At 39.2% G+C, this 14,068-nt stretch overlaps 2 protein-coding genes across 2 annotated transcripts in view; both read right to left on the reverse strand.

The window, feature by feature from the left end:
• LOC114922591 (vomeronasal type-2 receptor 26-like) overlaps window positions 1-5,744 on the reverse strand; it is an 11,412-nt gene extending 5,668 nt beyond the window's left edge. Inside the window, exons 1-5 of the mRNA XM_029284224.1 lie at window positions 5,578-5,744; window positions 4,306-4,597; window positions 3,566-3,675; window positions 2,968-3,313; window positions 2,779-2,854 (exon numbers count right to left, since the gene is read on the reverse strand). Coding sequence (XP_029140057.1) covers window positions 2,779-2,854; window positions 2,968-3,313; window positions 3,566-3,675; window positions 4,306-4,597; window positions 5,578-5,744 — 991 coding nt within the window. The remainder of the gene's footprint in view (window positions 1-2,778; window positions 2,855-2,967; window positions 3,314-3,565; window positions 3,676-4,305; window positions 4,598-5,577) is intronic.
• A 3,463-nt stretch (window positions 5,745-9,207) lies between these two features.
• Window positions 9,208-14,068, reverse strand: part of LOC114922592 (vomeronasal type-2 receptor 26-like) — a 9,651-nt gene continuing 4,790 nt past the window's right edge. The window contains exons 2-3 of the mRNA XM_029284225.1: window positions 11,849-11,978; window positions 9,208-10,112 (exon numbers count right to left, since the gene is read on the reverse strand). Of these exons, the coding sequence (XP_029140058.1) occupies window positions 9,208-10,112; window positions 11,849-11,978 (1,035 nt within the window). The remainder of the gene's footprint in view (window positions 10,113-11,848; window positions 11,979-14,068) is intronic.

Here is a 14,068-nt window from a genome sequence, read left to right on the forward strand (position 1 = left end):
CCCCCCCCTCAATTGAAGGAGGGAGCGGGTCACCCTGAAGAGGGAGGCCGGGCGGTTATCTGATGACGCAATGAGGGTGGAGTAGTAATTAGATCTCGCCACTCTCATTGCCACAAGGTAGGATCTAACATGTATCCTTACCTGTGTTCGGTCGGATTCGGTTCGGGTAGCCCTCCAACTGCTCTCTAGGCGTCTTTTCTGGCGTTTCATTTCTCTCAGCTCCTCGGTGAACCAAGGAGCTAGTTGAGATCTACGTCGGGTCAGAGGCCGCAGTGGCACGACTCGGTCCAGTGCTGCGGCTGCGGCCACATCCCAGGCCGCAGCCTGATCTTCCGCCGAGTCGTGACCTAGATCCTCCGGATATGGCCCAAGCTCCGTCAGAAACCTCTCCGGGTCCATCAGGAGCCTGGGACGGAACCATCTAGGTGGTTCTGTCTCCCTGCGGCGAGGGGAAGCGGTCCAGAAGTCCATCCTAAGGAGTGCATGATCTGACCATGACAAGGGCTCTATAATTATCTCCCCCATTTCCAGATCATTCTGCCACTGGCCAGAGACAAAAATTAGATCCAGTGTATGTCTTACTGTGTATCTCTTACTGAATGAAACTACATTTGTTTAGAAACTGTTGACCCTCTGGGATTACAAACATACTGAACTGCATGTTTAAACTTAAGAACTGTTTGCAGAGAAAAAAAAATCTTGGCCTTTGGCTAATCTTCTAAAGGAGAAATTATTAGAAAATTTTTAGATGGTTAAATACTTTGAATCCTGATTGGTTGATAATTAAAAGACCCCTGAAAAGAAGAACTGTTACAAAATATTGTTTTCAGTGGTGCCTGGACAATTAGAAATGTATTGGATTATAAAACTATTATATAAAGATAAGAACTATGTAAGACTTGGCTGTTGGGAATTTAAGATGGGCTGGTTTGATAAAGCCAATTTAAAGACTATGACACCGATGAAAAATTACTTAAAGGGGAGAGATAAAATAAATGTTATATACCTATCTAAAAATGAAAGAAAACTATACTCAACACTTTATCCTGAAGACCCCAGTTTGGAGTTTCAAAGATCTGCAGAAACAATGACTCAAGACAAAACAAATACATTCCAGGAGAAAATATACACAATGCTGCAACAGATTCAAATGGTAATTGTTTCAAATCATGATGAGATTAGAAATAAGTTTGACAATATAAATGAACATATCTCTAACTTAAATCTACAACTGAATAACACTCAAAAAATAACAACAAAGAATGAACAAATGAATCAGACAACAGAACATAAATTAAATGAAAGTGACTTAAATAGAAAAGATACAAGTGAAGAAAACTACAATTTAATACAAAAAAAAATCTACAAAACCCTACTGTAATAAAGAAGACTAAAAAGATACTTTATCCTCCAGGCTTTCAAAACAAATTTGAGGATAAAAAAGAAACACTAATACAATGGATTAAAGAACTGTCAGAAGAATCATCACAACATGGGAGACAAAAAACTGATACTTTACTTGATTTGGTGGGGGGGTTTTGCCCCCAACAACACTCACAAAAATACAACCTGGCAAGCTAAACTTTCTGACTTGGAAAGCAATATGGCAAAAGAAGAAGACTAGAGTTGGAGTCAAGAAATGTGATTCAACATATCAGAGGGAATATTATATGATTAAACACTTGTTTGAATATGGTTAATAGACACACACACACACACACACACACATAAAGTTTGGATATAAAGAGGCCCTAGAGTAGGATTATTAGATGGTGTAGTATAAGATTAAATATTGTTTGAATATGGCCAAAAGAACAGATAAATTTGTAAAGGGGCCTTATAGTAAGAGAATTAAGATATATAAGTAGTATAATATTTCTAGAATATATGAAATGTTAAAATATTGACATGGTGTATTTAAATGAAAAGCTTTGATATTTAAAAATAATGAATTTTGAGAAAAATATGACTGATAAGAGTGGTCTGAATACTGAGGGGAAACTAAGCTTTAGTAAAAAGTTTGAAAACAGGACATATAATGTCCTGTATAAGATGATTTTTATAAATATAATGGAAACATAAACTGATTAGAAAATATGTTATATGTTGATGTTATCATATGCATAAATACAAAAAATGTTTATATTCAACTTTGTATGTACTGAAAATATTAAGAATTATATTTGTTTAATGTAGACAAAAGGAGATTATTATTGGAAGAAGAGAAAATCAAGAAATATATTACTAACTAACATATTGATTAATTGGAGAAATTAATTGTTATTGATTGTTTTGAGTATATGAACCCAGACAACATGCTATTCATGAAGCATTAAAGGTTATTATTGTAAAAAAATAATAACATTTATAAAAAAAAGAAGAAGAGGGAGTCAAGCTATTTTCCAAGGCGCCTGAAGGCAGGACAAGAAGCAACGGAGGGAAACTAATCAAGGAGAGAAGCAACCTGGAACTAAGGAGAAACTTCCTGACAGTTAGAACAATTAACCAGTGGAACAACCTGCCTCCAGAAGCGGTGAATGCTCCAACATTGGAAGTCTTTAAGAAGAGACTGGACAGCCATTTGTCTGAAATGGTATAGGTTTCCTGCCTGAGCAGGGGGTTGGAGTAGATGATCTGCAAGGTCCCTTCCAACTTTATTATTAATATTATTGTTATTGTTAACCTTTGATATAGTAGCATACACATTTAAACAGTAATTGAAGAAATGCAAACTTTTTCACTAAGGATCTCTGCACTGGATAAAAAGTCACGGATTACCTGCCATGACTGGAGATTTGAAATCCTCTTTCCAAGCTTCATTATGGTTGATCAGACTCTTTGCAGTGGAGTCCTTCTGTGGGTGCACAGATTAACAAAGGCTCTTTTCACATAGCTGAGCAGTACAACAAATGCTATGTTCAATGTTCACACAGAATCTGTGGATTGGATAGAATTGAGAGAAATTACCTGCCATGGCTGGACATTTGATATCCTCTTTCCAAGCCTCATCATGGCTGATTGTGCTCCTGATCCATGCATGGCATGTAATGCATGTGCCACAGCATAAACGGCATTGTAGACATTGTAACTTTCACTAGTCATCCTTGTTTCAAACATGTAAGACGGGAGACTCTGCAAATTCTCCTTTCCTGTACATTGTTTTACCCCCTTTTGAAGGACCTTGCGTAGCTTGTGGATGTCACAGTCAAAGATCCTTTCCCACCATTGTGGGAGAAACACATCCCCTTGTGGGTTGAAAGGGTCTAAAGACAGGATGAAGTGTCTGAATTCTGAGACATCCCCAGTGTGGCCCCTAAAATGCAAAGCCCCATGGAAAGGCTTTAGAAGTTGCAATATGTCTTGAGATTTCCCTAGACTAAGTTTCCAATGGGAAGTTAAGATCCAAACTTTCTGAAAGGATGGTTGTTTGTACAGATACACAGCCACCTGAACATTTGCAATACTCGCGGAGTCTCCAAACAGAATAATCACTTCATTTTTAAACCAAATTTTGAAAATGTGAAGCAACTTGGTCACTGTAATATATCTATCTTCAGATTTCAACCTTTCAGTGAAGGCCAGGCAGATCTCCTTCTCCTTGAGCTTTGATGTCAGAGATGAGATGAAATGTTCTCCCCTGTCATCTTCAGGGGCCAGAAGCCCAACCCAATTCCACTGGAAATGCAGGATCAGCTGGACCAAACCCACATACTGAGGAAATACATTCTGATTTATTTGGAAGAAGGAAGGATAAACTGTTCTGTCTCCCTGAAGGAAGTCAAAGCCAACACCAAGCTGGAGAAAGTGAGATTCATCTTTAAAAGACAAAGTAAACTTTTATGTTGAATTTAAGGGTTCCCATTGTGTGGTTTCCTGCTCCACCAGTCATGCTGACTCATTTTGAGTGATAGGCTTAAACTTCTACCCTTCTTAGCAAGAGCCACCAGTTACATATTTTGCCTGATTGTGTCAGGTCAGAAGCTAAGAGAACAAACCATCAATCTGACACAGAGAATAAATTGCACTGTTAGAGTGGCTACACTTTTATGAAGAATAAGTTAGGAAGGAATTCTTCTTGGCAAGTACAGAATTCCAGAATCAGATCTCATTAATTATCTCTATGGGGCTATATAAAAATATTTCTTGACACATCTAACATGAAAATGCATTCAATTATAGCACAGATTCCTAAGTAACATACTCTGCTGTGCCCTCTTCCTCCCTCCCCTCCCAAAAATCTTGGATTTTGATTTTAGTTTCGTCATGTGCATAGAAACATAAACTTACCAAGTGGAGCCCACTTACCTGGGGGACCTTGAAGATGTTGAATATGGAGCCCATCTGCCTTGAGGATTTGGAGTTGAGGCCACCAATGACAGAGAGCAGAGTGTTTTGCCGGTCACATTGATAACCTGGAACCATTTGGCTTTGAGTGGAGAGCAGGGAGATGCTGTTTGAGAAAATTGACGTCTCAGTCTGGAAATTGCTAAAGAGGTGGAAGCCAAGTGTGATGTTTTGAAGGAGAACCAGATTCTTGTTGATCTCTCTGACTGCAAACATAAAGGCTTGAAAGTGCTGGTAGTACTTGGATTTGAATCTAGAATGACAAAAAAGATTAAGAAACTACCAAATAGCTAGTGCTGGACACAGTTTATATCTTGTGTTTGTTGTTATTGTTGCCTTTGTTGTTAAGAGCCATGGTGGTGCAGTAGTTAGAATGCGGTACTACAGGCTAATTCTGCAGATTGCCAGCAGTTCAATCCTCACCAGCTCAAGGTTGACTCATCTTTCTGTCCTTCTGAGGTCAGTAAAATGAGGACCCAGATTATTGGGGGCCATAGGCTGACTATGTAAACCACTTAGAGAGGGCTGTAAAGCACTGTGAAGTGCTATATAAGTCCATGTGCTATTGCTATTGTTATTGTTTTTTTGGAGAAGCAAATTCCAATTTTCATTGTGTTATTTTCTAAAAAGGATGTTTATTAAAGTTGGATGGCTAAGTGAGAAAGGAGAAAAGCTGGTCTGCCCATATCCCGGATCATTTTTTATCTCTATATTTTCCCCTACTTTACTGTGCTCCAGTGACTGTAATCCTTCCCAATTGCTTCTCCTGCACCTGAACCAACCTAGAATTAAGGAGAATTTTCCTGACAGTTAGAACAATTAATCAGTGGAACGACTTGCCTCCAGAAGTTGTGAGTGCTCCATTACTGGAGGTTTTTAAGTAGAGATTGGACAGCCATTTGTCTGAAATTGTATAGGGCCTTCTGCTTGAGCAGGGCGCTGGACTAGAAGACCTCTAAGGTCCTTCCAATTCTGTTATTCTGTTGTTCTTCACTAGGTCAGCACAATTTCCATCGTGTTGCCCCTCCTTACTTTTTATGTAGTTTATCGTCTTCCTGGAACTATTGAGAATTGTAGCCTATTTTATGAGCTTGGCTCTTTACCAAGGACAAATATATGAATTATGCTGGGACATTGCAAACATCACCACAACAAGGGTTTCTGAAATTAGTCCCTGAATCCCAAACCAAACAAACTATTATCTACATTTTTTTCCTTCCAGGTGAAACTTACAACATTGTAAAAGGAAGCTCGAATGGGCACACTTGAAAGTCTGGGACATTGGAGGAAATAAGAGTTGCAAGAGGTAAATTCCCACCAATAACTGGATCACCAGGCTTATAGTAGTCCCATTTCTCCTTAAGTTCGAAAGGATTCTTCAACACACATATAGTTTGCATCGTCTTAGCAGTAGATGGAGGCAGGACCCAGAAGAGCAGCAGCAGTAAAGGCAGCCCAGTCATTTTGGCATCTTCCCTCCAAAAATTCAGAAGCTGAATTGCAGGTAGCTCTTGAAATCTCAGCAGAGCTTTAATAGAGTAGAGACTGACTATGCCAAAAGATGACCTTGGGACAAATTTACATCAACTGTCCTTCCTCTTATCTGTGTTTGGGCTATGACCAAAAAGGCCAGCTGAATCTCCCCAAACCCAGGAGTTCACTGTTTCCAATACAAAGTGAGGTGACATTTCCTGCCCCCACAGGGAGAGCTCAGAGCATATATATTAAAGCACGTTTTCTCTTGTAAGACTTTTGTGGGTAGGAAATCCATAGGGGATACCTTAAAAATTACTGTTCTTCTGATAAGTGCAAGAAAAAAGTCTTTGTCCGTCCCATTGAACGCTAACTTCTCTTCATACACCAGAATGGAAAACATGTTTATGTCTCTTGCTGTTAATCCATAGAGCAGCTGGACTTGAGAATAGAGTTGAAGCTTTGCATTGGGCCTACATGAAACTGAGCCCCTGCAGACAAGATGGAGTTTGACCTGAGTGTTAAAGGGCATGGTAGCACATAACAACAGTTTTACCCTACTAAGTGTGAACAATTTTGGATGGAATAACTGGTAGGGAAAGAAATTGGAACTTCTCTCACAGATTGTAAAAATAGGTAGGAAGTTCTGTCAAGAAGTTAGACTAATTGAAATTCTACTGGCTCTTTCCCCATTGACCTGGTTGCCTCTCTGAGTCCACCGTTTAAAATTCCTGGCCAACTCCCTCCCTCACCTCTTACCCACCTGCAATCCATAACCAGGTTAAGCAAAATACTTTGAGCAAAACAATTTGGCTGCAATACTAACTACTAACTAATCATGTCACAATCCCAACTTTTGATGTGATTTTCAGAGAAACGATTGAGGTCCCAAATCTGCTTATATCAGAAATTCAAAACCTGAGTGCCATTGAAAGTGCTAGTTTTAACCTTGAAAGCCCATATGAACTGGCACAAAGAAGAGAATGAGTCTGGAATGTGTTTGATGTCTGAAGACTTGCTCTCAACTTTATTGGTTCTGTAATTCTTTACATATTAACTGCAGATTGTTTTATATCTATATAAATAAAAATGTAAATGTTCGTTTGTTCAAAATCTTAAATCTCCGAAAGTTCTTCACCGATTGCTTTGAAATTTTGACACAACGTTGAATTCAAATACGCACGTGTTTTTATATACCTACTATTATAGAGATGTCACACCTGTGACAGGTAAAAACATGCTTTTTTTGAAAAGCAGCTTAACCAGACTGAGCCACAGCAACGCGTGGCCGGGTACAGCTAGTTACAAATAATTTTTTAAAAAATATAGTCAAATTTCCCTCCTTTGCAGATTGCCATTGCTTCAACTTTTAATTTACACCACAAAATAATTGCTTGTAATTCTTCCAGGTTCTTTTGGTAGACTCCACTTATCTCCTTCCAACCATGAATGTGTCAGTCTCCTGTTAACCATGTTCAATTTTTCATCAAAGTTCATTTTTCTTTTCTACATCCATTGTCATGCCTTGTGTTTGTTCTGCCCATTTCTTCACCTTCTACACTGTCCCATGATACACAGATTCATCCAGCTACAGTTAACGACTGAATTGTTGCAGATAATCATGTGGAACAGAGGTTCTGCAGCTCTTTGAAAAGAGCTTCTTGTACATTTCTCTTTCAAACCCAACCATCTTGATGTTTGATATGTTTTATAGTGACCGGATAGCATAATGGTTAGAGCACTGCTTTGGATGTGGGAGAGCTGGATTCAAATCCAGGCTGGGACCTACCTTACCAGTATTCAAAATAATATAATAACAGAGTTGTAAGGGAGCTTTGAGGTCTTCTACTCCAATACCCTGCTCAGGCAGGAAGTCCTATATCATTTCAAACAAATGGTTTTCTAATCTCTTCTTAAAAACTTCCAATGTTGGAGCATTCACAACTTCTGGAGACAAATTGTTTTCCTGATTAATTGTTCTGTCAGGAAATTTCTCCTTATACCCTCCTCTACATGGATAATATCAAGTTGTATGCTAAGACTGAATGACACTCCAACTCACTGATCCACCTGACGTGGATCTACAATGGGGACATCATGCAAATTAGAAAAGTGTGGCCAGATGGTAGTCAAGAGAGGGAAAGTAGTAAAGGCTGATGATGTGGAACTACCAGCAGGCCACATAGCAGACATATAGACCAGTTACAAGTATACCATAGAATACATAGGAAGGAACAGCATACATTGAACAGCACAACCAAGTAGTGACATTGTGTACAGGAACATCTGCACAAAATATGGGTTAGACCCTCCTAGGTCCAGATGGGAGATCCCACAGAAGGTTGTGGAAGACCAGAAAACCAAGATTCTGTGGGACTTCCAAATTCAGACAGATAGGCAGGTACTAGCCAATCAAGCAGAATATTTGGTAGTAGACAAGGACCAGGAGATAGCAGTGGTGATAGATGACACAGTACTAAATGATAGCAACATCAGGAAGAAGGAATATGAGAAGCTGAAGAAGCACCAAGGACTGAAGGAGGAACTTGAGAGAATGTTGAATGTAAAAGCTAAAGTGGTTCCAATGTTGGGGTTGTTACTTCTAAGGAAGTGGCTCCAACAGATCCTAGGAACAATGTCAGAGCTCTCTGTCTAAAAGGCTGCAGTACTAGGAACAGCTATGATCCTGCACGGAACCCTCAACCCTAGTATAGAGGGTCCAAGACTGAAGAAGATGCATATCAGAATAAGAAGGGAATTTGTATATATATTCTCACCCATCCCTTCCTTTAATCTGCCCATTCTTCCTCCTTCATAATAGTTGGAAAGTATAAATAAATAGTAAGAGGGAGAGGAAAATATCATTAATATCTACATGACGTGAATTTATTTATTAATAAAGTACATTTCTCAAGTAAATTACATTTCTCAAGTAAATATCGTGTGAATCGAAGTGGCTCATTTATACTCCAGATTTTTTTTAAAAAATAGTTGATTGAATGAAAAAGTTAGTAGGAAACTCAGCAAATGTTCAGGAATCTGTGGAAACAGACATTTTTAAAAACACCCATAGCCAATCCAACATATTTTTACAGATACTTTTGATTAAAATAAATGAAGTGAGAACCTGTCCTAGTGGAAAGTCTTAAATATCAATGTTTATTTCAAAGTTATCATTAGATCCTCCCTTGGGATAATAGGCATTAATAAAAAAATAAAAGGGAGGGAGGTGATTGTTGCTGATTAACAGACAGATTGTCATTAGTCACATAATATGATTTCCAGTGATTTAATAGACAAGTCCATATCTCATTATATAATATTTTAGAAATCAGATCAAATAAAAAAATGCCCTCAAATCAAAATAAAAGTTCCACATCCTAGTATAAATCACAGATTCTTGTGCCTCATTATATTTTCTCTACAATTCAGATTAGGCCTCAGTAAAATAATGAAGCATTTAGGGAAAAAGATACAAGCCAAGAGACCAGTCCCAGAGGCCAAGATGGAGAAGATCTCCACGGCCACCATGGACTTACCTTTGGTGCTTAAATAGGTGGGGAGGAAGGTAATCCAAACACTGCAGAAGACCAGCATACTGAAAGTAATGAACTTGGCTTCATTAAAGCTGTCAGGCAATTTCCTAGCCAAAAAGGCTACAGTGAAACTAACAAGGGCCAGAAAGCCCAGGTAGGCAAGGACAGCATAAAACATTGAAGCTAAGCCTTCATTACATTCCAAGATGGTCTCCCCTACCAAGGAGTGGAAATCCAAGCTGGGAAATGGGGGAGAGGTTAGAAGCCAGGTAGCACAAAGAAGTGCTTGAATCAATGGACAAGCTATGACAATGGAGTTGGTCAATGGTTTTCCTAAGAGTTTCCTTGCCCTGTTCCCTGGTTTGGTGGCCATGAAGGCCAGAACCACCATGACAGTTTTTGCCAAGACAGAGGAAACTGCAAGGGAAAAGAGAATGGCAAAGGCAGATTGTCGGAAGAGACAGGTGATTTTCCCTGGTTGACCAATGAAGAGGAAGGAGCAGAGGAAGCAGAGCAGGAGGGAGACCAGGAGGATGTAGGTGAGATCTCGGTTGTTGGCCTTGACGATTGGTGTGTCATGATATTTAAGAAAAATCACTTGGACTGCAAATGTAATCAGAAAGAGAAAACAAGCTAGAGAAGCTAAAGCATATCCCAGAGGCTCTTGATAGGCAAGGAAGTGGAGCATCTTGGCAATGCACTGGTTCTTGTTCTTGTTGGGATATTGATCTTCTGGACAAGGATCACAATGAGCTGCATCTGAAATAAAAAAATCTTTGTCTAAGGATTTCCGGGGCATCTGCCACAAGCATTATCCTTCCCTCAAGAGTTATATGACTGTCCCCTTTCTGCTGTGGCCAACTCAGAAAAGTAGTGATAGATTGATGCATTCTGTATATTATGGTCTATCAAAAAGAACAAATCATCCCTCATTTATGATGATCCTAAGATTAGATTAACTAGAGACAAGAGTCTGTTTGGCTCCAAAAGGCGTCTCCATTCTTTGGACACTTCCATTATCATGTTTTTTAGTATCAGAAAGGTTGTCAACTCTATTTTTTTCGCATTTTATACTGCAATCCTCAACAGACTGATAGATGTGTCAAACAGCTATCATGTTGTTTTCTGTGTCTGCGTATTATCTACTGATGTGTGCTGAGAAGGTCACGGGTCATAAAAAAAGGAGATTAAAACAAGCACTTTGCATTCTAAGAGAGAAAGATCTCTTTTCCTAATCAGAAGTGAATTACAGGAAATTGATTCCAAGAGGGAGAAAGGAAACAAGATCCAGATCTAAAATAGCACTCTTTGGCTCAATGTATCTGCTTTGTACTTCATATCCACTTATTTAACCTTTTGATACATGAAATAATTAACAAACATGGATAGACAAATCTCCTATGAATAAGTGCCCCAGAGTTGTAGCAATAGCATTTAGCAATAGCACTTACACTTATATACCACTTCACAGTGCTTTACAGTTACAGTATCTCTTACAGAGTCAGCGTCTTGCCCCCAACAATCTGGGTCTCATTTTACTGATCTCGGAAGGATGGAAGGCTGAGTCAACCCTGAGCCAGTGAGAATCAAACTGTCAAACTGCTGGCAGTCAGCAGAAGTAGCCTGCTGTACTGTATTCTAACCACTACGCCACCACAGCTCATAGGCAGATTTGGAGGGGTGTCTTGCCTAGTTCTCCAGGAAGCCAAAGAGCTAGGATGAGCACTCTGAGTTTGTCATTTTCTGGACAGGCTAGAAACATCTTGCCTCCAGAATTTGTGCGTGCTCCATCACTGGAGGTCTTCAAGAAGAGATTGGACAGGCATTTGTCCCGAATAGTATAGGGTCTCCTGCTTGAGCAGGGAGTTGGACTAGAAGACCTCCAAGGTCCCTTCCAGCTCTATGATTCTATGTTCTATGTTCCTCTTTCCCCAACAAGTCTATCAATTTCCTGGGATTGATAGTGCTGACAGAAGAAGCGCACCTTAATAATAAAAATTAAAGCTTGGACTTTTATACCCCATGCCTTCAGGAAAACATTGTTGCTTGGTTTTCCTTAGGAGTTGTGAGGTTAATAGGTTTCTGTGCTCACTCATGTCCATCTCTAGGGTGTGGTGCTCATCTCCATTTCTTAACCAAGGGGGCCAGCATTGTCTGAATACATTTCTGTGGTGATGGAAACTATATGCCAAAGGTGCATGAAATACTGTTACAATTTCACCGAAATAGTATTTTTTTTATCTACATGCATTTGCATATTTTCAAACTGCTAGGTGGGACTAGCAGTTAACTGCTTATAGGGACCCATAAATTGTGCCCTGAAAATACCCCCCATTAAATTGCCAAGGAGCAAGAATGGTGACTTATGTGGAACGGACATTGTTGAGAACAATGAATACTCTGAGGCATGTCAATCATAACAGGCATGACAAAATGATTTCATATTTTTGTCTACTAAATGGCTCCTGGAAAAACTATATAGAAGTGTGCTCTACCTGTCTGATTAGAAATGGTCCCTTCTGGACAAGGGGCACATTGGTAACAGCAAACTGGCTTGCCCTCTGGGACACTTCTCCTATCTCCTGCATGACACCTCTTCATGCCACACCTGGCAAAAGGCATCTCCTAAAAGAGAAAAGAGAAATCCTCTGAGATAACCTGCAGAATGAATATCCTTCATTTATTTGCTTCCACATTCATTTGTTCATCTTCACAATGTCTTTAAAATAAATGGATCACCAGGATCTTTGGAACAGTTCCTGGGGAATTCAAGCCAGTGTCACTCCCAACCCACAATGGATGATGGAGATTAGAACTGCCACCTTGGCATGCAAAGAAAGGCTGGAGTCATTCATCTACAACTTTTCAAAAAGAAAGAATTATGGCAGTACTACTGAATGGGAAAGGTCCAAGGGTGACACTGTTGCCTACTCTAAGGGCAACCTATGTTCCAAGAAGTTTGTCCCAATCTCAACCTTTCGTGGACCTGCCACAAATCAGACTTCAAAACTGTTACATACAAAGCAGTTTTTTCAGCAAATGACTGCCATGTTTTCTGTTTAAATTAATGCATTTTCCAGGATGAAGGAAGTTCTACATCCCCAGCAGAGAATGAATCTTTCAATGAATTTACATTTCCTTTCAGCTCACTTTTTTGACCCAGATGATTGCATCTGTGTTAATGGTGAAATCCTGGCCTGGGGACGCCCCAGGATTTATTTGCCCAACTTTCACAGAGACAAAAGATTGATTGGGTAGGAAAATCCAATTGAGCAGATCATAACGAGCAGATCCCAGTCCATTTTCTGAGAAAGAGACTTCATCTCCAGCACTGTTGTTGAAGTGGATCCTCCTCAAATAAGGAAGAATCTGAGAGAAAAGAGACCTTCAGAAATTGGAGTATTTGGCTGAAAGCCATAAATGAGATATCATGGATTGTATGATTTTGTGATTGCCATCATTCTAGGAGATGGGTCTATGTTTGAGAACCTAGTGGAGATCCCTAAATAGAGATCTGAACATCAGGAGTAACACTAAATGCTTAGGTACTTCCTCAACACTACAAAAGTTTCCATTTATCATGAACAAATGTGGTGGGATCACACAGAACACTAAGCCAAAGAAACATAAATCAAGGTTAACATGAATCTAGTTGAGTGTCTTTTAATAGATTGTATTAGGTTATACATTGATGGAAATTGAGTTTATTCTGCAAAGATGCCCACCAGGACCTCAATTTACTTGTTGAACTGTCTTGCAGAAACAACCAGATTGTCATCTGACACCTCTTTCCAGGAGTGGTCACCTCCTGAAGCTCAGGGAACATAAAGAGCTTTCAGGACCTTATAGGAAGTTCTTTCCTCTATCAATCTTATGGACAATTTGTTTTGTTGGATGGGACCTTGGAGGTCTTCTAGTCCATCCCCATCCTCCAGCAGGAAACCCTATACCATCAAATTCCTGGGTGTGCAGTTAACAACTCCATGCTCCAACACTGGAAGTTTTTAAGAAGAGACTGGATGGCCATCTGTCTGAAATGGTATAGGGTTTCCTGCCTGAGCAGGGGGTTGGACCAGATGATCTCCAAGGTCCCTTCCAACATTATTATTATTATTATTATTATTATTATTATTATTATTATTATTATTATTATTATTATTATTATTATTATTATTATTATTATTATTATTATTATTATTACAACTAGGCTGGCTTGGTCACTCAACAGCGAGACACTGGTGAAGCGGGCACAGCAGGACTTGCATTTTCTGTGTCACATGTCCTTACCACTTTCTACAGAGGGACAATCGAGTGTCAATGCTGTAACAAACCAAATTGAAGCCATTTTCATTTTTTCTTTGTTGCCACATTTTTTAGTTAGAAGGAGGAGGGGGATAATTCTCAGTTAGCCAAAACAATTCACATGGATGGGAACCAAGGTCATTGCTGATAACATTTTGGTAGACTGGAGCAGTTGGGAGGAATGCCCGCGTTTTCTAACAATTGGTAAATGTGATTTATGACAGCAATTTGGGGTGGGAAATGTAACTTGTAACTTTGTAACCTATGGAAGGGGAAATTAGTTTTGGGTTCATCTTTGTACGTGCCGATATCTTGTTTCCAAAATAAAATGTTTTTTAAGGAAGAAATCTTTGCCTTGAAGTTATTTTAAATTTATTTATTTATGTATTTATTTATTATTCCAATTTGTATCC

The sequence above is a fragment of the Protobothrops mucrosquamatus genome, unplaced genomic scaffold (assembly GCF_001527695.2).
Source record: "Protobothrops mucrosquamatus isolate PMUCROS unplaced genomic scaffold, P.Mucros_1.0 scaffold445, whole genome shotgun sequence".
Lineage (NCBI taxonomy): Eukaryota > Metazoa > Chordata > Lepidosauria > Squamata > Viperidae > Protobothrops > Protobothrops mucrosquamatus.